Below are 26,183 nucleotides of genomic sequence, written 5' to 3'. Positions count from 1 at the left end.
CCACCTCTGACTAGAGATTTTACAGTATCCTTCCCCTGCCACGCTCACCAAACCATGCCCACAGAACCGGTAGTAAAAAAAATTGAATCCCACCACTGATGGAGATACTGCAACAGTTGGAAGCATGAGGATTCATGAATGGCTATAAGTAAATCCTAACTTTAGTTAACAAAAGGGCATTTACATACAATGCTGTGTCCCAAGAAATAAAACATATTCAAAATTTCAGTTGAAATCCTGGCTCACGACGACGTGCTAAAACCTGCTTTTGCGTACAGTATTGAACTACAAACTACCCAATCCTGTTTAGCTTCATTTGGTACGCAATGCAAACCCAGATATATTCTAAGAAAACTGCATCTGTTTAATAAAATGATGGGGGGGATTGCCCTAGGGAGACGAACATCCAACATTATATTATTTTCTTCTTTTTAAAAGGGGGGGGGGGAGGAAAGGAGTTTATACATTTTGTCCAGAGTTCTTTAATAGCAAATGCTTCATGCACAGAATTTTACATGGGATTCAATTGCTTTTTTTTTTTTAACTTTTTAAACTTTTTTTCGAAACTTTTGGCATAATAGTCTTACTGAAGAAAATCTGCCACGGAGGGGAAATTTTGCACAATGGAACTGTTTTGTTTTTAAAGTCAAGGTGGGTGGAGAAACGAAGAATTACGTTACAACAGGAGCAGCTGTCCCTAGAGAAGATAGTTGACATTTTCCATCAACTGTCCCCTCCTTCTCATGCATCATACTTTTACCATTTGTGCAATACAGTATTATATGACTCATTTAGTAACCACAAATTGGGACCGGCAATTCATTTGTTTAATGAAACGTTAAGAAGTAAAGAAGCTTCCTTCCTTGTGTTTGTGGACCTACGAAGGTCACAGATTGCTCATGAAGTTACTTTTCTGTCACTGTCATAACTGCACCTGGTGACTAAGAAAGGACTACATATCCCATCATGGAACACTAAACTCCTAGAAGCTTCGTGTTGTGGTTTGGTGGCAAGACGGTGCAGACGGCAGCGGAATCGGACAGTGGGGAAGAACGGGGACCAATCTGGGAGTCTGGAGAGGACTCGGACGAGGGTCCTGCGTCCAATGCAGGGATGGGGCCAGGACCATCTGGGAATGGGGTGCTGATTCTGGAGCCTGGCAGCAGCAAGGCAGAGGAACAAGGGGAGCCTGTTCCCAGTGTGCGTATGAGCAGAGCTGCTAGAAGGCGAGAACAGCTGAAACAACTCGGAAATAAGGTTGGGAGGTGATTGCCCCTCCCATAAAACATAAAGGACAGGCAAAGGTGAAGAAACCTTTGCAGGAAGCAAAGTCATTCGTTTAGTTCAGATTCATTCTTGAAGCTCTTTGTACTTCGGCTGTTTTTTTTTTTTTTCCTAGTTCATTTGACACTTCTGTTATTGGCAGCACTTCTCAGGAGAGAAAGGTGGGTGCTTATCTTGAGGGACTGTTTGAGATTCATTACCAGCTGGGAATGAAAATAATTCCCAGCGTGGCAATAAAACAAGACTTGTTTTTAAAATAAGTGTGTGTGTAATTACAGTCTCAGAAGCCTTGGTCAGAACACTTTGTGTGTGTGCGATTATAGATGCGCATCTTGAGTTTGGAAGCTGGGCACACAGCAGGGATGTTCCACAGGGGATTCCAAAATGCAAAAATGATGACAATTAGGTGATCAAAGACTCCTCTCTTTTATATATGCTTTGCCAAATGATTTTGGTGGGGATGGGCACAAAGCCTGACCTTTTCTGTGTCAACAGGACTTTGAGTCCTCTCAGAAGTGAAAAGGAAACCGATTTAGAAGGGATTACGAAATGGATTGATTTGAATTCTTTGATAAAATCTTGTAAAAATTAACTAAAGGACCTAGATCGTTGTGGGAGATTAGTGGAACTAAGTGCTTTGTTTCTACCCAGGCCCATAAATTAACTTCAGTCTATTAGCCCTCTGTGCTTTTCCGAAAATAACTGGAAAATACTGGAATGATGAAATGATGGCTTAGTTCAGAAAATTATTTGGGGGAAATGAACTGCGTTGACAGGTAGTCGCTAGCTTACTGGTCATTCATCCGGCGACTTGTTTGAAGTTTTGATGGTGCTGGGAAAATAACTTTATGCACATTTAGGACCATCGTGGCAAGCCTCAGTCATAAGATTGCCATCGTACGCAGTACATGGTATTTTGTGCCTGATGAGTTGTTTTTCCTACCCTCTACCCCAAAGTCTGGGAATGACGGCCCCTTTATGACTTGTGGACTTCAACTCCCAGAATTCCTGAGCTATGCTGGCTCAGGAATTCTGGGAGTTGAAGTCCATAAGTCATAAAGGGGGCTGTCATTCCCCACCTTTGCTCTACTCAGATTAGTTTGGGAGAAAGGGATTGCAAGAAAGTAAGCTATTTGCTCTTCTACACATCAAAAGCTGTGTGGACATGTCGGCAACAGGAAAGAGTCAGGAAAAGGAGAGACTGCTTAGAGCTTGGTTGTCAAAATGGCAGCCCAGCTCAGCGAAGGGGGGGAAAAAATCATGTTATGTCACGTGACGGCAATGTGACACTGCAAGTTTGACACCTGTGGCTTAGATAAATCACTTGCTTGCTCTCTCCTCTCCCCCTCCCTCCCTCCCCTGCAAAGTGGAGAGACTGGAGAAGAAGGGATTGCAAGAGAGTACCGTGCTGTACATTGCTTGCGTAATGTGCCCACAGCCTCAGCCCTGGGTTGGGGAACAATGACATTGCTTGTGATGTGTACACAAGACCGCGAGCAGGCCCTTTAGCATTCGAAAGGGCGGGGGAGGGGTCAAGAGACAAACAAAAGTCAAATGTGTGAAACTGAATGGTCTCTTTTCAGCTGGAGAGCACAGTGACAATTCTGTGATGTTCCATTTAGCGGCCATTTGGCTTAGCAGTGGCGTTGCTACCATGTTTCCCCAAAAACCAGACCCAACCAGAAAATAAACCCTAGCATGATTTTTCAGGATGCTCGTAATATAATCCCTACCCCCCAAAAATAAGCCCCAGTTAAGATCGTCAGCCAGATGGAGGCATTTTAGTATGGCATTTCCCCCAAATAAGACCTAACTGGAAAATAGAGCCCTGAATCCATCTTTTTTGATGAAAAAGTTAATATAAGACCCAGTCTTGCTTCCGGGGAAACACGGGTAGTTCTAATTTGTGAAATGAGGGCTACTCCAAAAACCATTGAAGAGTTAAAAGTTATCTCAGCAAATAGGAAACTGAAGAAAAAGCTCCAAATTTAAAACTGGGGAGAAGACGGAGGGGTGAACGGTTTCAACTTGGCAACATCCCGCCGTCCCTATGGACACAGAGCAAAAAAAAAAAAAATACACATCCAGGAAATGGAAGAATTCTCCGAAATGGGGAGTCACTTCTGATCCAATTTGTAGCGTGCAGCAGAGGTTAAATATATATTTGAACACTTGAGAGGGTTTTACTTGGAAGCTTGCTGAGAAAAAAAAAGGGGGGGACAGACAGGGCACCTCTGCTGAGCAAGGATTAAACTCCCATGGAAAGCAAATGAATAATGTATGGAGGGTTTTTTTTAATCACCCATATAAAGACACTTGGTGAGGGCAATCAGTGATTCAGAGATAAATAGCTGGGTTATGCAAAATTGGCTGGACCCAGAATGGTCTTACAAGCCTGTTTCCCAGGCTGGGAGCAAATATTCAACTCAAGCAGCGTGATCACTGAAGGAGGAATGGCTTCTGTCACATAAAGCAAAACTTCCTCACCTGGATAGATTCATTCTTTCAAAACCAAAGGGAAAATGCATTTCCCTTTGATGCAAATATCAGGTTGTTCAGGAGGAAATTGCATTGCCTGTCTTTCAAATCTCTTGAAAGCAGAGTATTTCCTCCGTAAGATGAAGAGCCTGGGGGAGGTGTAACAGATTAGTAACAACTCATGGCCTCTTGGATTTCTTACTGTACCCAATTAGCAAAATGCCACAGATTTTAATTGGACGGACCAACACTTTTAGCTCCTGCAGCTTTTTCACATTAACAGTTCTGGGATTTTCAAGCTGGATACCAATGACTTGCATTCTTTTTTTAAAAAAATGAAGCTTGGTTTTTCTTTATCTCTTGTGAGATTGGTGGGTGTTTCGTGGGGGATGAGCAGAAGCGAGTTGACACTTCTACTCAGAGGACGCGATGCTGTATGCTCACCCGTTGGGGAAGAGATTGGGTGAAACAGCCCCTTGGAAAACCAGATATGGCACCAGGAACCAAGGGTCTACTCCCATGAAGACCCAGAGAGTTTTGAGAAAAGAAGAAGTTTGAAACCTTCAGCCTTTGGAAGATCCTTGAGAAGGCCCACTGCTTTGACAGGAACTATTCCCATTAAAGTATGGGTAAGACTGTACCATCATCAAGAATCTGGGACTTCTGTCTTCTCTTAGTTGATGCCGAACTTCCTGCAGACCTAGCTCATCCCAATTTCTTTAAGTAGGGACCAAGTATCATTGATTAAGAAGAAAGGTCCATACCATAGATCAACAGGTAGCAAGGTTTTGGCAAGATTGGACATATTTGAAATTTTCTAAGTTCTGAACCCTCCCAGGGAACAGCTGCTGGTGCAAAGGAGCCCTGGTGGTGCAGTGGTTGGAATGCAGTATTGCTAATTCTGCCTACAGCCAGCAGTTCGATTCTGACCAGCTTAAGGTTGACTCAGCCTTCCGAGGTGGGTAAATTGAGGACCCAGATTGTTGGGGGCAAGAGGCTGACTCTAAACCGCTTAGAGAGGGCTGTAAATCATTGTGAAGAAGTATATAAGTCTATTGCTATTTTCCTTCCTTCCTTCCTTCCTTCCTTCCTTCCTTCCTTCCTTCCTGCCTGCCTGCCTGCCTGCCTGCCTGCCTGCCTGGCTATCCATCCATCCATCCATCCATCCATCCATCCATCCATCCATCCATCCATCCATCCATGATGCACAGTGGTTAGAATGCAGCATTGCAGGCTGACTCTGCCCACAGCCAGGAAGTTTGATCCTGCTCAGCTGAAGGTTGGCTCAGCCTCCCATCCTTCCAAGGTGGGTAAAATGAGGACCCAGATTTTGGGGGGAGGGGAGAGGTTGACTCTGTAAAAACCGCTTAGAGAGGCCTGTAAAAGCACCGTGGAGCTGTATATAAGTCTAAGGGCTACTGCTACTGCTGCACTGGGCATGAGAGGTAAAAAGACCTATCTATCAAAGCTGCCTTTCTCCCTCCCTCTCTCTCTCTCTCTCTTTCTATCCCTCCCCCCCATTCCCTGGACATGAGCTGCCCAGGCAAGCTTCCAAATAAAACACTGGAGTGCAGCCACTTGTTATTTTCATTCTTTGTTTTTTTTTTTAGATTGCCTCCAGACTATATTTGGAGCCTGGCGAGCTTCACCTTTTGCGTTACACCTTGCTAAGCTTCCTGTTTGTTTGTTTCTTTATTTATTTTGACTGAAACTATAAATAAACAAATCCAGGAGGATGTGGAGCTTGAAGGGGGCCCGAGGGAGGTTTTCTGCCAGCCAGTTGGCAGCCATGAAGTCCATGGTGTGAACAGAGATTATCCGTCTTAGAACAGGGATCTCTAACCTTAGCAACTTTAAGCCTGGCGGACTTCAATTCCCAGGATGCTGGCTGGCTGGAGAATTCTGGGAACTGAAGTCTACAAGTCTTAAAGCTGCCAAGTTTGGAGACCTGTCCTAGAGTAACTCTGCCCACTGCCTGCAGTTCGATCCTGACCGGCTCAAGGTTGACTTAGCCTTCCATTCTTCTGAGGTGGGTAAAATGAGGACCCGGATTGTTGGGGGAGAATAGGCTGACTCTGTAAACTGCTTAGAGAGGGCTGTAAAAGGACTGTGAAGTGGTATATAAGTCTAAGTGCTATTGCTATTGTCCTTCCTTCCTTCCTTCCTTCCTTCCTTCCTTCCTTCCTTCCTTCCTTCTGCACACTGCCAACAGTTGATCCTGACCAGCTCAAGGTTGACTCGTCCTTCCGTCCTTCCGTCCTTCCGAGGTGGGTAAAATGAGGACCCAGATGGTTGGGGGCAAGAGGCTGACTCTGTAAACCACTTAGAGAGGGCTGTAAAACACTGTGAATTCTGGGAGTTGAAGTCCGCCAGGCTTAAAGTTGCCAAGGTTGGAGACCCCTGTCTTAGAACGTTCCCTCAAGGCAAACCAATGCCTCGTGTTCAGATTCAGGGCTCATGAATAGCAATAAAGCCACCAATACATTCAAATGCTGGGGATTCTTTTCAAGGCTTGGATCGGGTTCAACATTAGTGAGGAAAGCCTCTGGAGCAGCCTCAACGCTTCGACTCAGCGGGTTGTGGCGAGCTTAGCTGAGCGAAGAGGGCCAGACGAAGCAACGGAGGCATCCAAGCCTATGCCAGGGGGGTTTATTAAGCCGTAAAATTAATTAAGAAGCTAAACGGGAGATGCCATTGGCTGAGCGGCAGAGAAAAGCAGGGGCAGCAACACGTGGCATCAAATCTCCAACATAAAAAAGGGCTGAAATTTCCCGGGAAAAAAAAAATTCAGCAGCACGTCTGTTGGCTGCAGAAGGACTCCAAAAGTTGCAATAAAAGCACAAAAGGAAAAAAAGAGTATACACTGCTGGCAAATGGGACCCTTCCTATTTAATATTATTCTACAACTTACGTGTTAGAATGACATGTTGACATGTTAGAACAATTAACCGGTGGAACAACTTGCCTCCAGAAGTTGTGAATGCTCCAACACTGGAAGTTTTTAAGAAGAGATTGAACAATCATTTGTCTGAAATGGTATAGGATTTCCTGCCTGACCAGGGGGTTGGAGTAGAAGACCTCCAAGGTCCCTTCCAACTCTGTTATTCTTTTGTCTTGTCTTGTCTTATCTTGTCTTGCCTTCCATTTTATTTTCCAACATTCTATTCTATTCCTATTCTATTTTCTATTTCTATTCTAGCATTCTATTCTATTCTACTCTACTCTATTTCTATTTCTATTCTTCTATTCTAGTATTCTATTCTACTGTACTCTACTTTATTTTCTATTTCTATTATTCTCTTCTCTTCTCGAATTGTATTGTACAATACAATTTGAGAATACAAAAATAGAAAATAGAGTCTAATCTAATTCTATTCTATATTAATACAAGGATTACCTATGGTATCTAGGAGTCCACCACAGATTCCTTCTGTGTTAGTATGAGCCTCTTTCTGTAGAATAGGCTTTGCTGTAGAATTTCCAGCGGCTGCCCTGGCAATGTTTAAGATTCTCGTTGGGCTCCTATTCCTCTAACTGCCTTGTGATGGAATAAATTAAATACACAAAGCTCCCCTCCATCATTTTTCTTTCTGTTAAAAGAACACAGATCTCAGGAGGAGAAACAGCAATCTATTTGTTGTTTGACACTTAGCACCAAATGGAAAGCACTTTGTCTGCTCAGATGGTCTAAGGGGGATTTGAGAAGTTGGAAGTGAGTGAAGCAGGGTGGAGAATCCATCTTGTCTCAAACTCTTTGCGTAAGCAACTTCTCTTTAGAATAATCAGGTGTGTATTGTGACAGATCTCAGCATCTCATCCTGCTACGGCAGAATAACACAATAACTGAGTAACAGAGATGGGAGGGACCTTGGAGGTCGTCTAGTCCAACCCTCTGCTCAAGCACAAGACCCTATACAATTCTGGACAAATGGCTATCCAATCTCTTCTTAAAATCTTCCAGTGATGGAGCAGCCACATTTCTTGAGACAAGCTGTTCCACTGGTTAATTGTTCTCCCTGTCAGGAAATTCCTTATTTCCAGATTGAATCTCTCCTTGTTCAGTTTCCATCCATTATTCCTTGTCTGGCCTTCAGGTGATTTGGAAAATAGCTTGACCCCTTCTTCCTCTTTGTGGCAGCCCCTCAAATATTGGAAGACCGCTATCCTGTCTCCCCTGGTCCTTCTCTTCCCTAGACTAGCCAAGCCCGGTTCCTGCAACTGTTCATTGTATGTTTTAGCCTCCACTCCTTTAATCATCTTTCTTGCTTTTCTCTGCACTCTTTCCAAAGTCTCTACATCTTTTTAAATAATATAGTGACCAAGCCTGGATGCAGTATTCCAAATGTAGTCTTACTAAGGCTTTATAAAGTGGTACGAATACTTCCCATTATTTTTATTCTCTCTCTCTGTTAATGAAATTTAGGATTGTATTGGTTGTTTGGGCTGCTGCTGCACACTGCTGCCTCATATTTATGGGATTGTCCACTAGGACTCCAAGATCCCTCTCAGAGTTACTGCTATTGAGCCAGTTTTCATTTAATCTGTGCTTCTACTTTCGTTCTTTTGTTTTTAATTTCTGCCCAAGTGTAAAACCTTTTCTCGACATTGAATTTACCACACCTGCTGGGGAAGAGAGAAATTCTACACTGAATTTCATTTTCTTAGATAGGGCCCAGTATCCAAGTCGGTTGAGAGCTTCTTCTGCTCTTAAAGGCAGTACGTTAATTTTCCCAGGAACAGAAGTGGGAAGCAGGGAAAGTGGCATCGTCGGCTAAGGGTTGATGCTCGTCTGGCATCCATAAGAAAAAGGCCAAATGGCAGACTCTTTCAGGGGTAGGATTCTACCGGTTCGAATCGGTTCTATAGAACCGGTTGTTACGATTCTGGGCAGTTCGGACAACTGGCAAATAGTGCCCCCTGGCTGCCCCTCCCCGCCCCTCCCTTCCCTGCCAGTCAGTCCTTATCCTGCATGCCTTTCATTGCTGACTGCATTCTACCCCGTCCAGTCATTCCTTAAGGCATTTCTTTTGTGCTGTCTTCCGACGATCAGCTGTTCCGATGATCAGCTGTGCCAGGATCCCTCTCACTGTCTTACTGCTTCGCCCAGGAGGTTTCCCTGAGGCCCAGGAGGCAAAAAGGGGCGTGGGGGCGTTTGATGCGCCCCCCCCCCCAGCGTTTTGATTTTTGCCTTCCTGGGGCCAGGGAGCAAAAAAGGCCACCCAGGAGGCTTCCCTGAGGTCCAAAAATGGGGGGGGAGGGGATGCTGCAAAAAAAGAAGAAGCCACACCCACCCAGTCACATGACCATGCCCACCTAGCCATGCCCACCTAGTCACGCCTACAGAACCGGTTGTTAAAAAAATTTTTAATCCCACACCTGGTCTCTTTCGTGTTTCACTAGAATGACCAAAATGGCATGGCAGCATCACAGTCATTTGGACATGTGTGGGCTTGCATCATTACTACCAGTTTCCCTACCGGTTCGGTGATCGCGCACTTTGCCCATGCCCGCACAGCTTTCCAAACACCAGCTACGGCTCGGCTGCGCCAATCATCTGATTGGATAAAGAAGAGAAAAAGTGCAGAGGCACTTTTCTCTTCTTTATCCGCTCAGCTGATCGTCAGAGGTTGTTTTTTTTTTTTTTTTGTTACTACAGGTTAGGCACAACCGGTAGCCATTTTTGCTACCGGTTTGGAGAAACCAGTCCAAACCGGGTAGCATTTTATCACTGATGCTGTGTGAAACCAAGTCACGAAAACAACATTTCCCAGAAAATGTTGAGCCACAAGTAACTCTTGGGATCCGGTCTAGAGTGTTGCGTGAAGGCAGGTCTTCTGAATTAATTGAAGCACAAGGCTTCCTTTTTGTGGCTCATTAGGTTGTAAACTGAGGATTACCTGATCTATATTCTCCCAAACCAAAAAGCTGAATTGCCACAATCATCGCACAGGGATTTGAGAAGAAGGGGAATTCTAGGAAGGCTTAGGAGGAGGAGGAGGTGATGACTTGAGGATGTGATGTGCTCCAACAGCTTTTCTCTTCTTTATCCGCTCAGCTGATCGTCGGAGTATTTTTATTTTTTTTTAAACTATTGGTTTGGATGAACTGGGATGAACTGGTAGCATTTCACCATTGGCTTTCAAGTTCATGCTAACCATCATGGATGATCAGAAGTGGCATGGCAGCATCATGATCCTTTGGACACATGTCAGCTCGCATGTGGATGCTAACTGTCCCGGTCCAAACTCTGGCCTCCCCTCTGAAGGTGCCGCGATGGGCGGGTTCAGGAGAAAACCCAAATGGCGGCTGGTTTCTGTGGCCCTTACCGTTTCCTCCCATTTCTGGATGCCTTCAAGCAGAACCAGCAACAGTTGTTGCAGATCTATCAGGGGCTGCTTCCGCAGATTCCGGTCTAGGCTGACCCGACACAATAGGGCGAGGATGGCCAGGCGTTGGTGGTCTGGGTAGCAGCGCGGCTGGGTTGTTACACACAATGTCAGGAACTAGAGAGGAAAGGAGAAACCAAAATAGTTATCAGGAGGACGTGACGGTGTTTCCCTAAAGGCTGACTCAGCCGCAGCAGGAAAGGAAAGGTGGACTGCAGATAAAAGCAGGAGGCAGGGTCATTCCAAACACGACCCATTTGGTGTATCACAGAAGGGTCTTCCGGCAATTTCTGCCACGCTGGTAATTTCCATGCCAGCTGGATGTGTAAAGCCACTGACACCCCACCCCTCCATGAGCCAGCTAGGGCTGGGACAACCCGCCACGTAATGGCTGAAGTCAGACCCTGGGGAAACCTTGTATCCAATGACAAGGCAGTCTGATTACAATATACTGCTTAAGAGCCGGGGTGGCGCAATGGTTAGAACGCAGTACTGCAGGCTACTTTTGCCGGCTACCAGCTGCCAGCAGTTTGAATCTCACAGGCTCAAGGTTTGACTCATCCTTCCGTCCTTCTGAGGTGGGTAAAATGAGGACCCAGATTGTTGGGGGCAAGAGGCTGACTCTGTAAACTGCTTAAAGAGGGCTGTAAAAGTACGGTAGTATATAAGTCTGAGTGCTATTGATCTTCCTTTCCTTCCTTCCTCCCTCCCTTTCTTTTTTCTTTTTTCCTCCCTCCCTCCCTCCCTCCCTCCCTCCCTCCCTCCTTCCTTCCTTCCTTCCTTCCTTCCTTCCTTGCTTGCTTGCTTGCTTGCTTGCTTGCTTGCTGTTAGAATGCAGTATTGCAGGCTGACTCTGCCGACTGCCAGGAGTTCGACCCTGACTGGCTCAAGGACTAGAGGTTGACTCAGCCTTCCATCCTTCCGAGGTTGGTTAAAATGAGGAGCCAGATTGTTGGAGGCAAGAGGCTGACATTGTAAACGCTTAAAGGGGACTGTGTAAAGCACTGTGAAGCAGCAGATAAGTCTAAGTGCTAAGTGTTATTGCTATTAACCTGTGCTGAAACCTCAGGCAGATCTTTTGCCCCTAAGTTCTCTTTGGCTCGAGGTTCCTGAGCTCTGTTATCTCAATATCTGGTCACTTTGGGGGACCTTCTACTTTGTAGTGCAGTTTTCAGAACCCTCCAAAACATGCAAAAGTAAATAGATAGGCTTCCAAAACAGGAGAATAATATGTAGCCCAGGGTTGAAATGAGGCGCCCTTGGTACTCTCTGAACTTGGTTGGTTTTCTTGCAGACGTTTCATTACCCAAACTAGGTAACATCATCTGTGAAACCTTTGTAAGAAAACAACCAGAGAGCACCAAGGGGCCCCCTTTTTTACAAACATGCAGGAAGAAATTATGTTTAAGGATACACACCTAGACATGCACATCAGGTATTCAAAGTTATATTTAAATACATTTCAGTCTGGAATAAGCAGCCAAAAGACGCAGGCTGAAAAAAGAATACATCAAAATCCTCAAAATCCGAAAGTCCACTGTCTCTTTATTTGCAGGAACGATTCTGCCAACAGCATCAACTCGACTTTCTGGTGTCAAATGGAGGAGACAATAGCTGGTTCTTGTATACAGTGAACAAACTGTGGCTGCAAATTGTTGCAGTGGAGTTTAAGCTGCAGTCTATGATCTGGATGTGTCTCTTTAAGATAAATGCCGATGGAAAATGTCAAATAAGTGGAATAAAACTGACATGTTTGGTTTTCTCTCTGGGACAGAGGCTGATAAAATGAAGGCACGTAGAAGTGGCTTCGTGAGAAAGAATTGGACAAGAAGAAAGTGCCAATAAATATCCAAAGAATCACCTTCTAATGGATTGTCCAGGTCGTGGAAAAACAGCTTCCAAAACACTTTGAAGAGGTTCAACAAATTGGTTCAAGAAAGCAGTCGTGGATGGTTGGAGAATCCAAATTTGGGGTGAGGGGCTCGGTGGTCTCTGGGCTTGGCAATTTTTCTTCCAGGTCTAGAACAACTTGCCATGGCCAACTCATCATGGCCAACTCGCTGCAAGACAACTCACCACAGGACAAGTGCTACACAACAACTCTATTTGTTATTGACCAGAATCATTAAAGATAGGATGCAAAAGGAAGGACAAAATGAAATGTGAAGGAGAAAAATTGAAATGATGTTTGAATTATTTTAAATAATTAAGTTGAATTGTCGTATTGTCCTGCAGTGAGTTGGCCATGGCGAGTTGGCCATGACCAGTTGTCTCATTCCGCTTACTTGCAGACTTTTCATTACCCAACCAGGTAACACCATCAGCGCTAGAGCAAACCCCATTCCTTACTAACATGGGCTATGTTATCTAGTTTGGTAATAAAACGTCTTCCAAAAACCACCAGGCTCACAGGGTGTCAAGGACTCCACAGTTCAACTTTGAGCCACAAATAATATACCAGCTTCTTCTTTGCCATTCATTCTAGTCTGAACAGTATAGGAACTTTAGACCCAAAGGTGCTTTTTTTTTTCAAGAGGCAACTGGACTTTCTGGTTTTTCTTTGAAGATGTTTCACTTCTCATCCAAGGAGCTTCTTTAGTTCTGGCTGGATGGTGGGGAAGGAAAGGATTTGTATTTCTTGCAGAGAGCTGGTCATTTGCGTCCTTTTAGAGGGTCGTTGAGGCCACTTGGAGGTTTGTCTGTGTCTTCAGGGTCACCTGAGTGGTGCAAATGAGTGTGGAGCCTTCTTGGAATTGTTGAAAGGATTGTGTTGTGTGTCAGGATTCCCGCAGTTACTCCAATTAAATCATGAGGCTCGAGCCACACTCCCAAAACTTCAAAGGATTTATTAGAAGTTAACATGCCAGCATTAGCCTAGCTGTAGCCAACTCTGAGATATGTAATTCACTGTCACCCTTGATCCTGCTTTCCCCCCCACCCCTCTGGGTGTATCATCCAACAAAACACATCCATAGCCAAGAGTCATCAATCATGCTCTCCAATTAGATTTTTTTCCCCGGCAGAAACTTCAGTCATCTAATCAGTCTTTGAAGAAAATATGAATGGAAGGTACTTTCAATTCCACACTGCTGCCTCCTCTTTGAAACTCCCCCCTTCTTTCTGTTGACAATTATAAAACGTGTGTACAAAATGTTTTATGAGTTGACGTGGATTGGAGATAGGTGATGTCGTACCCCTCTGCGTCTGTTATCCAATCTACAACCCCTGTCCTTTCAACGGTTCCAACTACTCAGGTGACCCTGAAGACACAGATAAACCTCCAAGTGGCCTCAACGACCCTCTAAAAGGATGCAAATGACCAGCTCTGTCTGCAAGGAGTATCAATCCTTCCATTTGCCACCATCCAGTCAGAGCTGAAGAAGCTTCTTGGATGAGAAGTGAAACATCTTCGGAGAAAAACCAGAAATGTCCAGCTGGCTCTTGAAAAAAAAAAAAAAAGCACCTTTGAGACAACCATGACCTGGATGACCGAGAATCTCCATAGAAATTTAGGAACTTTAGAGTTTTGGTCTGCCCTGACTTTTGGGGGGGATAGTGAACAACAAACAAGGGATGGGTGGGTTCAACAACTAATTCTGAGACCAGATGATCCCACAGTGGGTAAAGACATCACTTCCTTTCTTTAGACATTTGGGGATGCTACATACTGTCTGTCATTACTCACCGAGACTGTTTCTTTTGCGAGAGCCAAGAGAGAGATATTGACAGGCGAGCTGAATTCAAGCCCAGCGGGGACCTTTCACACATAAGCAATTGTCTTATCATGTCCCACGGACAGAAACCTTTCTTTCCATGTGTGGGAAGCCAGGCGCCCTGCAGACACGGCATCTTTCCAAATATGGTTTTAACGTGCGTTGGTGTTGTGTTTTTCGTCCTTCCAAGAACACGTGGGGAGGTAGAGTGTAGCTCTCTCAGTTGAGGTGTTGCACCATGAGCCAATTGGGAAGATTGCTTGAGCGAAAGGGGGCGGGGGAGGGAAACACAGTTTGCGGCTCTGCAAGAATGAGAGGAGCGGTGCCACGGATAGATGTGAGATTGTGATGCGCAGGACGTCAGGAGTCAATGGTGCTTCAAATGAATACAGGCTATTTTTGCATGCTAACACCATACAAGGATCTGACCCAGGGGTGGGATTCAGCCGGTATGGACTGGTTCGCCCAAACCGGTAGTTCCGGCAGTGAGTTGGCCCCGCCCATCCGCCCGTGAGCTAGTCTGTCCTAGATTTCCTTTGTTTGAAGCCCAGCTGGTCGGCGTGGTGGCGTGGATTGCCGCATGGCAGCTGTTTTAACTCACCAGGGCTGCTGTAAAAGGTAAGTTTTCTTGCTATTTTTCAAATGCACCGTTCAGGTTCGCCAAACCGGTTGTTAATCCCACCGCTGATCTGAACTACTAACGGTCAAAGCTAATTGGCAACAGATAAGAGCCAATGGAATTCAAGGTGGGTGGGGCTTAGATCTCTTGTGGGTGTGAAGAGTCTTGAGACTGATGACGTGCTTGACGCTTCCCTCTGGCTCAGCCTGGTCATCTCTTACAGAGGTTTCTTTTTTTGGTGTGTGTGTGTTTGATTGATTACGTGCCATCAAGTTGTTTTTGACTTCCAGTGACCACAAAGATACTCAGGGAGACTTAGCCTGGGCAATTGAATGGAGCTGAGTGTTTACTGGCCCGATGCCCTTCCTGTCGCCAATGCGGAGTTTTTGTTCAGCAGATACATTCTCATTAAGCCCAGAGAGAGGAAATTAGCCTCCACTGAGGCGAGAGTTCCACCTCTAGGCAGCTGCACCACTCTATAAAGATCTATCCATCTAATCGATAAAACCCAAAATCAAACTTTCATTCTTTTCCATTTCAAGCCCAAAATTCAGAAACGGTCGTCATGAGGAAACAAAAGCCACTGTTTACCCACTGTAGGATGAAGGCCTCTTCCCGCATGTTTCCAACCCTGAGCTTTCTTTTGCCAGTTGATCCCACCATGCTTGCTGATGTCGTCAATCCACCTTGTTTTAGGGCTCTTTCCTGGTCACTTTTGATCAAGTGGGATCTATTCTTTTTAAACGGATGAACAGAGTTGGAAGGGACCTTATCGGTCATCTAGTCCCAAACAGGAGACCCTACATCATTTCTGACATATGACAGTCCGGGTCTCTTCTTGAAAACTTCCAGTGATGAAGGTCCCACAACATCCGAAGGCAACTTCTGTTCCATCGGTTGATTCTTCTCTCTGTCAGAAAATTCCTCCTTATTTCCAGGTTGAATCTCTCTCCTTGTTCAGTTTCCATCCGTTATTCCTTGTCTGGCCTTTGGGTGCTTTGGAAAATAGCCTGACCCCCTTCCTCCTCTCTGTAGCAGCCCCTCAAATATTAGAACACTGCTATCCTGTCTCCCCTGGTCCTTCTCTTCCCTAGACTTTTGAGGTTCATTAATCTGACTCCCAGGTGTCCAACCTTGGCAGCTCTAAGACTAACAGATCTAACAGATTAACAGAGTTGGAAGGGACCTTGTAGGTCATCTAGTCCAACCCACCGCCCAAGCAGGAGACCCTACACCATTCCTGACAGATGGCAGTCCAGTCTCTTCTTAAAAGCCTCCAGTGAGGAAGCTCCCACAACTTCTGAAGGCAACTTCTGTTCCATGGGTTGATTGTTCTCACTGTCCGGAAAATTCCTCCTTATTTCCAGGTTGAATCTCTCCTTCTTCAGTTTCCATCCATTGTTCCTTGTCTGGCCTTCAGGTGCCTTGGAGAATAGCTTGATCCCCTCCTCATATCTGTGGCAGCCCCTCAAATATTGGAAGACTGCTCTCATGTCACCTCTCCTTCTCTTCAATAACAGAGGCATATCTAGTTCTCTCAGAAGGCAACTTCTCTTCCATTGAATATAGAATAGCAGAGTTGGAAGGGACCTTGTAGGTCATCTAGTCCAACCCCCTGCCAAAGCAGGAAACCCTACACCATTTCTGACAGATGGCATTCCAGTCTCTTCTTGATAGCTTCCAGTGATGAATGATTCTATGACTCCCTAGGTCCACCTGCTGCCTTCATTTCTTCTTGCTGCGTGGCCCCCTTTTTTCCATTTCAATTCTTTTACCCTCTTGATGATAATCGTATATTTTCATTTGTTCTCTAATCCACAGGCAGCTCTTTCTATCTTGGGATGTCGAGCATGTTATCTTGCCAAGCGAATATTAGAGTGTACATGCCTCCCCTGCCAGGGTTTTTCCACCGGCATCAGTTGTTCTGCTGGAAAAAAAACACCACACAGCAGTTTTATTTTCCTTATATTATTGGGCCTGCAACATCTCCGGCTTCTGAGAAAATTGTGCTGAGACCCTCTCGGCAGGTTTCCTAAAAAGCAGAGTCTGGGGTTTCCCCCCTTTTTGCAAAACGTTACAATTTCTCCACCTATCAAACTGCCACAGCTTTGTCTTTGGTTTAAAAAAAGAAGAAAAAGAAGAACTGATTTTGGCTTGCCTGCAAACACATCAATTGCAACTGTCAGAGGAATGTGATTGCCCCCATCACATGTTTGTAGTGACAAGAAAAATTGTCCCAGCTGCATGCCGCCTATATTTCATAGCGTGGCTTTCAATTCAACAACTCCTTTCTTTTTTCTTTTTTGCTTTCTCCATGGCTCGTCTCTGAACAGTTGAGGATGAAAACCCTGGAAAATTATTCACTGTTTGCAGCGGTTTTGCAAGGAGCGTCATATCTTCGGGCCAACGTTTTCCATACCAGGGAGGCTTCCGTGGAACAAATGGCTTTTGATGCTTTTAATACTGTGCCAATTTCAATTATGCTTTGCCCAAGTGAAAACCCTAATCCCTTGTTTTAGTGGCACTGCAATTCAACTGGCACGAGGAAGATTTTACTCTGTGACAAAACAATACTCTGCAGAAAAGAACAATTACTACCCACCTGCCTTCAATTGAGGACCTGTATACTGCACGAGTCAAAAAGAGGGCTGTGAAAATATCTACAGACCCCTCACATCCTGGACATAAATTGTTTCAACTCCTACCCTCAAAATGACGCTATAGAGCCCTGCACACCAGAACAACTAGACACAAGGGGAGTTTTTTCCCTAACGCCATCACTCTGCTAAACAAATAATTCCCTCAACACTGTCCAACTATTTATAAAGTCTGCAATACTATTACTGTTAATCTTCTCACAGTTCCTTATCACCCATCCGCTCCCACTTGTGACTGTATGACTGTAACTTTTCGCTTGTATCCTAACAATTTACATTGACTGTTGATTGCTTATTATACCCTATGACTAAAGAATTCTATTCTATTCTATTCTATTCTATTCTATTCTATTCTATTCTATTCTATTCTATTCCATTCCATTCCATTCCATTCCATTCTTATTGTACCCTATGACTATCATTAAGTGTTGTCCCTGATGATTCTTGACTCTTGACAAATGTATTTTTTCTTCTATGTCCACTGAGAGCATTTGCACCAAGACAAATTCCTTGTGTGTCCAATCACACTTGGTCAATAAAGAATTCTATTATATTCTATTACAAGAATTGGAAAACCTTGACACAATAATACAAATGCAATAATGCAAAATATGAATTGCAAGATGGAAATAACCTACTTCTTATGCAAAAGTGTCTCACGATAGTTTCCAACGTGCACTGCAGAACCACAACAGCAGGAGATTAAAAATAATGCAAAAGCATGCAGATTGAGAAAAGAATATTAATACCCATTAATATTCGTGCGAGGAGGGCCTGAGTGGAGAGACAGAAAGAAAGAGGATCTCAACGGGTGCTTCAAAGATAAACTGTAGGTTTCTTTGAGATTTACTGGAGAAGGTTCACCCATAGGCAGCCAAAAAATACATTCCCTTTATCTTGCTATCTCTTCTGATGCTCCTAGTAACTGACCAGGTCAATAAATGTGGAGGTGCTCCATCAGTCATCCTGATTCTAAGTTACCTAAGGGCATATCTATATCAAAATGGAATTGTTGAGTGATGGCCAATGCAAAGGCATCAACAGAGGTGTAAACTCTATGGGAAGTGGGAAATTTGATCTATCACTTGGAGCAATGAATTTTACCAGAGAACGTCATTAGAGCCCGCTTGTTTTGTCTTCCACAGAAGAAAATAGGTCTATACGTGCATTCCCAAATGTACCGAATTAGGAATAGAATAGAATAGAATAGAATAGAATAGAATAGAATAGAATAGAATAGAATAGAATAGAATAGAATAGAATAGAATAGAATTCTTTATTGGCCAAGTGTGATTGGACACACAAGGAATTTGTCTTGGTGCAAATACTGTCAGTGTACATAAAAGAAAAGATATCAACAGTCAAGAATCATGAGGTACAACACTTAATGATAGTCATAGGGTACAATAAAAATTAGAATAGTATAGTATAGTGTAGAATAGAAATATAGAATAGAATAGAATGAATAGAATAGAATATAGAATAGAATAGAATAGAATAGAATAGAATAGAATATTGGAATGAAGAAAGAATAAGGGAATAGAATAGAATAGAATATAGAATAGAATAGAATAGAATAGAATAGAATAGAATAGAATAGAATAGAATAGAATAGAATAGAATAGAATAGAATATTGGAATGAAGAATAAAATAAGGAATAGAATGAATAGAATAGAATAGAATAGAATAGAATAGAATAGAATAGAATAGAATAGAATAGAATAGAATAGAATATTGGAATGAAGAATAAAATAAGGAATAGAATAAGGAATAGAATGAATAGAATAGAATATAGAATAGAATAGAATAGAATAGAATAGAATAGAATAGAATAGAATAGAATAGAATAGAATAGAATAGAATCTTTATTGGCCAAGTGTGATTGGATACACAAGGAATTTGTCTTGGTGCAAATGCTCTCAGTATATACATAAAAGAAAAGATACATTCGTCAAGAGACAAGAATCATCAGGTGCAACAATTAATTATAGTCATAGGGTATAATAAGCAATCAAATGATACTAGGAAATAGTCAATATAAATCGTAAGGATACAAGCCACAAAGTTACAGTCATACAGTCGCAAGTGGGAGGGGATGTGCGATAAGGAGTGATGAGAAGATTAACAATAATAGTAGTGCAGACTTTGCAATAGTTGGACAGTATTGAGGGAATTATTAAGAAGTAGAACTACGAATTAATTCCACTTGAAATACATTTGGGATCCTGCTCTCACCAGATTCATAATGCCCCGCTTATTAATAGCAAAATTCACCGTTTATTTTTTTCCCCGATCAAAAATGCTAAAAGGGCAGAAAAAGGTACATGACTGGAAATGTCAGGTAAACAGTGAAGTTCAGTTTCAGAAAGAGCTTAAATCAGGAAAATCTGCATGCAGATAATCCTCGACTTACGACCATAATTGAGCTCAACATTTCTGCTGCTGTGCAAGGCAGTTGGTTAAGTGAATTATGCCCCGTTTTACGACCTTTCTCACCACCATTCTTAAGTGAGTCATTTGCAATGGTGAAATTAGTAAAACGGTTGTTAAGTGAATAGGATTTCCCTACTGAATTTGCTCTTCGGGAGGTCACAAAGGGGGATCATATAACCCCAGGATGCTGCAAAGGTCATAAATACGAGTCAGTGGCCGAATGGCCGGATTTTGATCACGTGAGCATGGGGTTGCTGCGATGGTCGTAAGTGTGAGAACGGTCATAAGTCACTCTTTTCAGTGCTTTCATAACTTCAAATGGTCACTAAATGAACTGTTGCAAGTTGAGCACTACCTGTATTTCAATTTGGGAAAAATGTGGGAAGCAGCGAATGAAAAGCAGGGTGATTCACATTAAAAGAAGTTCTAGACATATTTGGATGACCCGAACGTAACAAAATCCAAAACGTAAATAAGTGTCTTTTAATGCCTCCAACTTGGCTCCACTGTTCAATAATTCTCAGTTGGAGATAAAACTGATGCAAAAATAGTCTTCAAAAGAAAGCCATACAGTCCGAACTTAATGAGCAGATAGAGGTGAAATAAAAAACCAAAACAAACTACAATGAAGGAAATTCCACAACGGACCAGGATAAGTAATTACCAACTTCAAGGAGATAACAAGGCACAGTCTGTTGTAAGGATGCCAACCAAGATAACTTCAGCCCAAAATAAAACACGCTTTGCTTCTGGCAACGCTGTGTTTTAACCGTCTCTCTTATATACTAGTCTCCCCAGCTGCAATCAATGAGGAGGATCATGGCCGCTTCCTCTCTCGTAAGCCAAGTTGTTTCCTTCTCCGTTCCCCCCTGCATGTTCTAGGATGAAGAGGGGATGGACCTGGTTCTTCCTCTGACTGCCCAGCCGGCCTCTGCCCTTTCCCAGCCTCCTCCACAACCTCCGGAGCCACACCTCCATTCCCTGTCGGCTGTTCCTCCTCTCCCTCAGAGTCAGTGTCCACCAGGGGCACGACAAATATTTATGTTAATGGTCTGAAATTTGGGGATACAATTAGAATGGGGCTTGTGAGCTGCCCAGAGTTGCCTCTAGACAAGATGGGGGTGTGTATTTTTTAAAAATAAATAGTAAAACCCTACATTGCAAGATATTGAAAGTGGGAAAAGCATGGAGTGGAGACTTGGTTTCGGACAGAAAGCCACTTGAAGAGACCAGAAGCATTTGAAATGTGGATTTACGGGCGGCTGTTACGGATAAGCTGGGTTGACAAAATCAGAAACGAGGAGGTGATAAGCCTCCTGGGAAAGTCAAGGGAAATCACCAAAACCATTGAAAAGTGGAAATTAGAATATTTCAGACATGGGATGCGACGCCCACATCCTTCACTTAATCCTCCAAGGAAAGATTGAAGGTCCAGACAAGGTCCAGGCCGAAGAAGAACATCATGGCTTCAAAATCTAAGGGATTGGTTGGTTTGGACAAAACTCAGCTGCCCTTTTTCATACGGCTGTTGATAAAAATAGGATCGCCAACATGTTCGGCAATGTCCCACGACAGATAGGGAGGTGGAGGAGGAGGAGGAGGAGGTGGAGGGAGGAGGAGGAGGAGGAGGAGGAGGAGGAGGAGGAGGAGGAGGAGGAGGAGGAGGAGGAAAGATTATGAAAGTTTCTATGGATTAAAAAAAACAGATAAACAAAAATAACAGATAAATAATGCTTTCGTATTGTCACATTCACAAGCTAGAGATGTCATGTTTTACAACATAATACAGCATTCACCTTTCTCTATAAAAGGAACGTGCCTTTTACCTGCTACTGACAGCATCTTCTAAATCTTTATGATGAGAAAAAGCAACTGAAAGATCTCTTAATGTCACCTTTTAGAAGGTCAAATTTCACCTTCTAGAACACGTTTGGCTCTAGAAAAAAATGGCTTCTAGAAAGAGGCATCGCTTTCCGATTGATTGCTTTTGTTGCAACCTACAGAAGAGGGTTTCTTTTGAGCTCCAGTATATAAGGTGCCCCTAGAGCAACAAGTCCTACCACGTGCCACAAATGGCCAGGAGTAGGTCTGCATCTGGTTGTAGCAGGAGGTTAGTGGCAGCCTACCTTGAATGTATCTTCCAGCATTGGTATGAAGCTAAGTTGGAAGTAGATGTTTTCATTCTGGACGTCTGCAGGATGAGGAGAGTATTCTGGGAATCTGCAAATGGAGATAGAGAAAGTCAGCAGAGGGAGACCAAAGGCAGCCTTGACTGTCTCCTCAACTGGAGCAGACAGCCAATCTGAAGAGCCAATTGTCTACCCTTTGGAAGGTCATCAATCAAGATGTTCTCCTGAACAAGCTCTATCAAAATTTGATGGGGACTTCCTGGAAATTACTATGCTCTCCTCTAATGAGGAGTCTGCCTCATCACTTATATTTCTGTTTTGGGTTTAACTATCCTTATTTTGGAGGAAGCTACTGAGATCACATGTTAGAGGAAGCCAACGTTGGCATCAGCTTGGACCCCAAGAACTCTTGACAAACTCTAGGAGGGGCTGCTTCCTTTCTAAATTCCAGAATTCATTGGCCAATCCAGAGAGCTACAAAAAAAAAAAAAAATCTAAGGGGAAAATATTACTTCCGGGTGGCATTTTTAAAGCTTTTTTAAAAAACTATGTTGAACTACATCTTGTTGGGTGAATTCATCTAGCTATTGGGTAATAAAAAGCTCAGTGGGTAAAAAGGGTCTCCAAACTTGACAGCTTTAAGACTTGTGGACTTCAACTCCCAGAAGGGGAGTTACGAGGTTCCTTCCAACTCTGACTAACAAGGAGCTGGCACCTGGTTCTGATGAAAGCTGGTAAATATGGAAATCATTGACTAGACCCCACATGGGTACAACAAGATCCAGCAACAAGTCTTAGATAAAAGTAATTCTTCCACCCACATATTAAGCCCTGATGGAAGCTGTGAAAGTGGCATGATCTCACAATCAGGTGGCTTCCTCAAAAGCTGCAGTGGTGGTTCTAAGGTGGCAGAGTAGGCCCTCCAGGTGTGTGTGTGTGTGTGTGTGTGGGGTCGGGAGAGGGAAATGATTTGAGCCCAGAGGCCAGACAGGGCTAGGCCAGAGTCCAAGGCTGCTTACCTAAGCAGGGAATTCAAGTCAATGAAGTGAATTAGAAGGATTAAGATCAAATTGGTTACCAAAGATTGCCTGAGCACACCTAGGTGCAGTGGCTGGAGGAGGCTTTATGAATGGGAAGATGGTGCAAACTCCCAAACCCCACAGGGCTACGGGGTTTGCTCATCTTTTTTCTTCCATGTTGTAGGTGAGAAGTGCTGCAGTTGAGCAAGAAAAAGGTTGGTTCAAGTGCCAACAAGGACAACGCAAGAAAATACAGCGCTACCTTGGTACTCAACTGCTTTGAAGCTCATCAAATTTGGTACTCAACACATTCTGACGTAAAAAAATATCATTTCTTTGGTACTCAAGGCACGAGCTATAACTTGTCGGTGTTGGCCGCCTTGTGACTCACTACATTATTCCTTATGGGTTACACAATGAGTACCAATAACTCATCGTTTTTTGTACTCGTGGCACTTCCCGGAACCAATGAACAATGAGTATCAAGATAACACTGTATTAGTGTAACACTGATGCTGAACTGGCCATAAATTGTGTATGTGGAAGGGACTAAACCAGAGGTCTCATTCTCGCGGCCCACGGGCCAATTGCGGTCCGCAGGACGATATCCTGTGGCCCCCAACGTGATATGAAAGTATAATATTAGTGTATAATATAAATATAAAGTATAATATAAAGTATAATATTATGCGGCCCAGCCTCACCCAGACTCTCCCTCCAGCGGCCCCCAGGTAAATTGTGTTTGAGACCCCTGGACTAAACCAATGTTTTTCAAACTTGGCAACTTTAGGATGTGTGAACCTCAACTCAACATCTTAAGAGTAGCCAAGTCTGAGAAACACCAGGACTAAACCAAAAGCAGATAAGCCAAATTGTGGAACAGTAGAGTATGTAAACATAGAAGAACGTATTGTAGACCTTCTTGGAACAAGATCCATCTCTTTAAGAAGGTATCGCTTACTCAAAGGGGGAGAACAGTGGCTAAGACACTGAGCTTGCCGATCAGAAAGGTTGGCAGTTCGGCGGTTCGAATCCCTAGCGCTGCTTAACGGAGTGAGCTCCCGTTCCTTGTCCCAGCTTCTGCCAACCTAGCAGTTCGAAAGCAGGTAAAAATGCAAGTAGAAAAATAGGGACCCCTTTGGTGGGAAGAAGGTAACAGCATTCCATGTGCTTTTGGCATTTAGTCATGGCGTCTACATGACCATGGAGACGTCTTCAGACAGTGCTGGCTCTTCAGCTTTGAAACAGAGATGAGCACCACCCTCTAGAGCTTGAAACAACTAGCACGGTTGTGCAAGGGGAACCTTTACCTTTTACAGTATACAAATGTAGGAGAACATATTGTAGACCTTCTTGGAAGAAGACCCATCTCTCTAAGAAGGTATTGCTTACTCAAATGGGCGGAACAATGGCATATGATTCTTTCAGCGGCAAATAATTAAATACTTGAGCCTTGCTGTGATCAGCAAACTTATCTGAAATATTTGCAATTATTCGGTGATCTTGATCCTACGTTGACACACCCCGGGCATTGACACAAACTCCCCAAGCTCCATCTAACCAGGAGTGGCCAACCATGGCAAATTTCAGACCTGTGGACTTCATCCCAGAATTCCCAAGCCAGCTAGGCTGGGGAATTCTGGGAGTTGAAGTCCACAGGTCTTAAAGTTGCCAAGGTCTGACAACCTTGATCTAAACAACCCATTAAATATGAGTCAACAATGTGCGGGGGCAGCCAAAAAAGCCAAATGCAATCCTAAGTTGCATTAACAGAGGGATACAATCCAAATCACGTGAGGTAGTCTAGTGAAGAGAAGGACCAGGAGAAACATGATAGCAGTGTCACAACATTTGAGGGACTGCCATAGAGAGGAGGTGGGGTCAAGCTATTTTCCAAAGCACCCAAAGGCCAGACAAGGAATAATGGACGGAAACTGAACAAGGAGAGAGATTCAACCTGGAAATAAGGAGGAATTTTCCGACAGGGAGAACAATCAGCCCATGGAACAGAAGTTGCCTTCGGAAGTTGTGGGACCTTCATCCTTGGAAGAGACTGGAGAGCCCATCTGTCAGAGATGGTGTAGGGCCTCCTGCTTGGGCAGGGGGTTGGACTAGATGACCTCCAAGGTCTCTTCCAACTCCTTTAATCATCTGTTTGAACCTCTTGGCTCAGGTTGAAGGCCCTACAATTCCCCAAGAGCTCCAACCTTGACCCCAGCACTCAAGGACAGAATTCCTTTCAAACGTGGAGTAACAACTCCTCCTTCCCTGAGAGAGGGGGGGGGGTTGAGTAAATTCAGCCCGAGAAGAGACAGGGATAATTGTGCTTTTACGAGCTGCTGCTCCCCTCCCCTCCCACCCACCCACCCACACACCCACTCTTCTCTTTTATTTTACTTTATTTATTTATTTTATTTTATTTTTGCCGGAACCACTTGAGTCTGGCACGTTACCGGCTGCTATTTTGAGAAATGGGTTCATCCTGTCCAACGGGGATGGGGAGGCGGGAGGGGGGGCACTTTTATCAGGCCAATTTCATGCTTGGTTCCAAATTCTGTGAGTTCTAACCCAGGGAGGGGGGGGCCGCGGGCTCCCTCTCTCCTCCACCCCACCCCCTTCCCCAATTCCTATTTAGGAGCCTACCGATTTCAAGGCTCAGCTTCCCAGCCAACTCAAATGGCTTTGGGCTGAAACGGAAGACGGGGGATGGAGAGGTGTGTTTTTTCCCCCTTTTCTTCTCTTTCCCTCATTTCTTTCCCCTTTTTCAGAGCTAAAAGTGATTTCAAAAGGCCTTTTTTCCCTCAAGCTTTCAGCTCACAAATCTGACCTACATTGAAGACAGTGTAATTTAATCACAATGAAAGAAAAGTTCCTTCATTCCACGATGCCACATTTTTAACCCTTGCCATGCTCCGCAGCAGAATTTTAATCAAAACAAGGACACACACACACACACACACACACACACACACACACATCATCATCTAGGAAAGCCCCTTATATACCTGAGCTCTGTATTTCAGTTATCAAAGCATAACTGTTTTCACACATAAGGCTTAGTGATAAAGTGTTGTATCTAATGTTTTACGATGAATTTATTTTACAATGGCTATATTATGCACCAGAACAAATTCTTTATGTGTGTAATCACACTTGGTCAATAAAGAATTCTATTCTATTCTATTCTATTCTATTCTATTCTATTCTATTCTATTCTATTCTATTCTATTCTATTCTATCTCCTATTCTATCTTCTATTCTATTCTATTCTATTCTATTCTATTCTATTCTATTCTATTCTATTCTATTCTATTCTATTCTATTCTATTCTATTCTATTCTATTCTATTCTATTCCATTCCATTCCATTCCATGATCTATTCTATTCTATTCTATTCTATTCTATTCTATTCTATTCCATTCCATTCCATTCCATTCCATGATCTATTCTATTCTATTCTATTC

The 26,183-nt window shown here is 43.6% G+C and overlaps 1 protein-coding gene across 1 annotated transcript in view; it reads right to left on the bottom strand.

Annotated features, from left to right (window-relative positions):
- FAM178B (family with sequence similarity 178 member B) overlaps positions 1-26,183 on the bottom strand; it is a 196,188-nt gene that overhangs the window by 110,763 nt on the left and 59,242 nt on the right. The window contains exons 5-6 of the mRNA XM_087969642.1: positions 21,698-21,791; positions 10,089-10,265 (exon numbers count right to left, since the gene is read on the bottom strand). Coding sequence (XP_087825768.1) covers positions 10,089-10,265; positions 21,698-21,791 — 271 coding nt within the window. The remainder of the gene's footprint in view (positions 1-10,088; positions 10,266-21,697; positions 21,792-26,183) is intronic.

Source organism: Notechis scutatus, chromosome 7 (genome assembly GCF_049901735.1).
Source record: "Notechis scutatus isolate UNSWTSFEM ecotype Mainland chromosome 7, rNotScu1.2, whole genome shotgun sequence".
NCBI classification, from domain to species: domain Eukaryota; kingdom Metazoa; phylum Chordata; class Lepidosauria; order Squamata; family Elapidae; genus Notechis; species Notechis scutatus.
The sequence above is the reverse complement of the archived record's forward strand: the minus strand, read 5'-3'. Positions and strand labels throughout refer to the sequence as shown.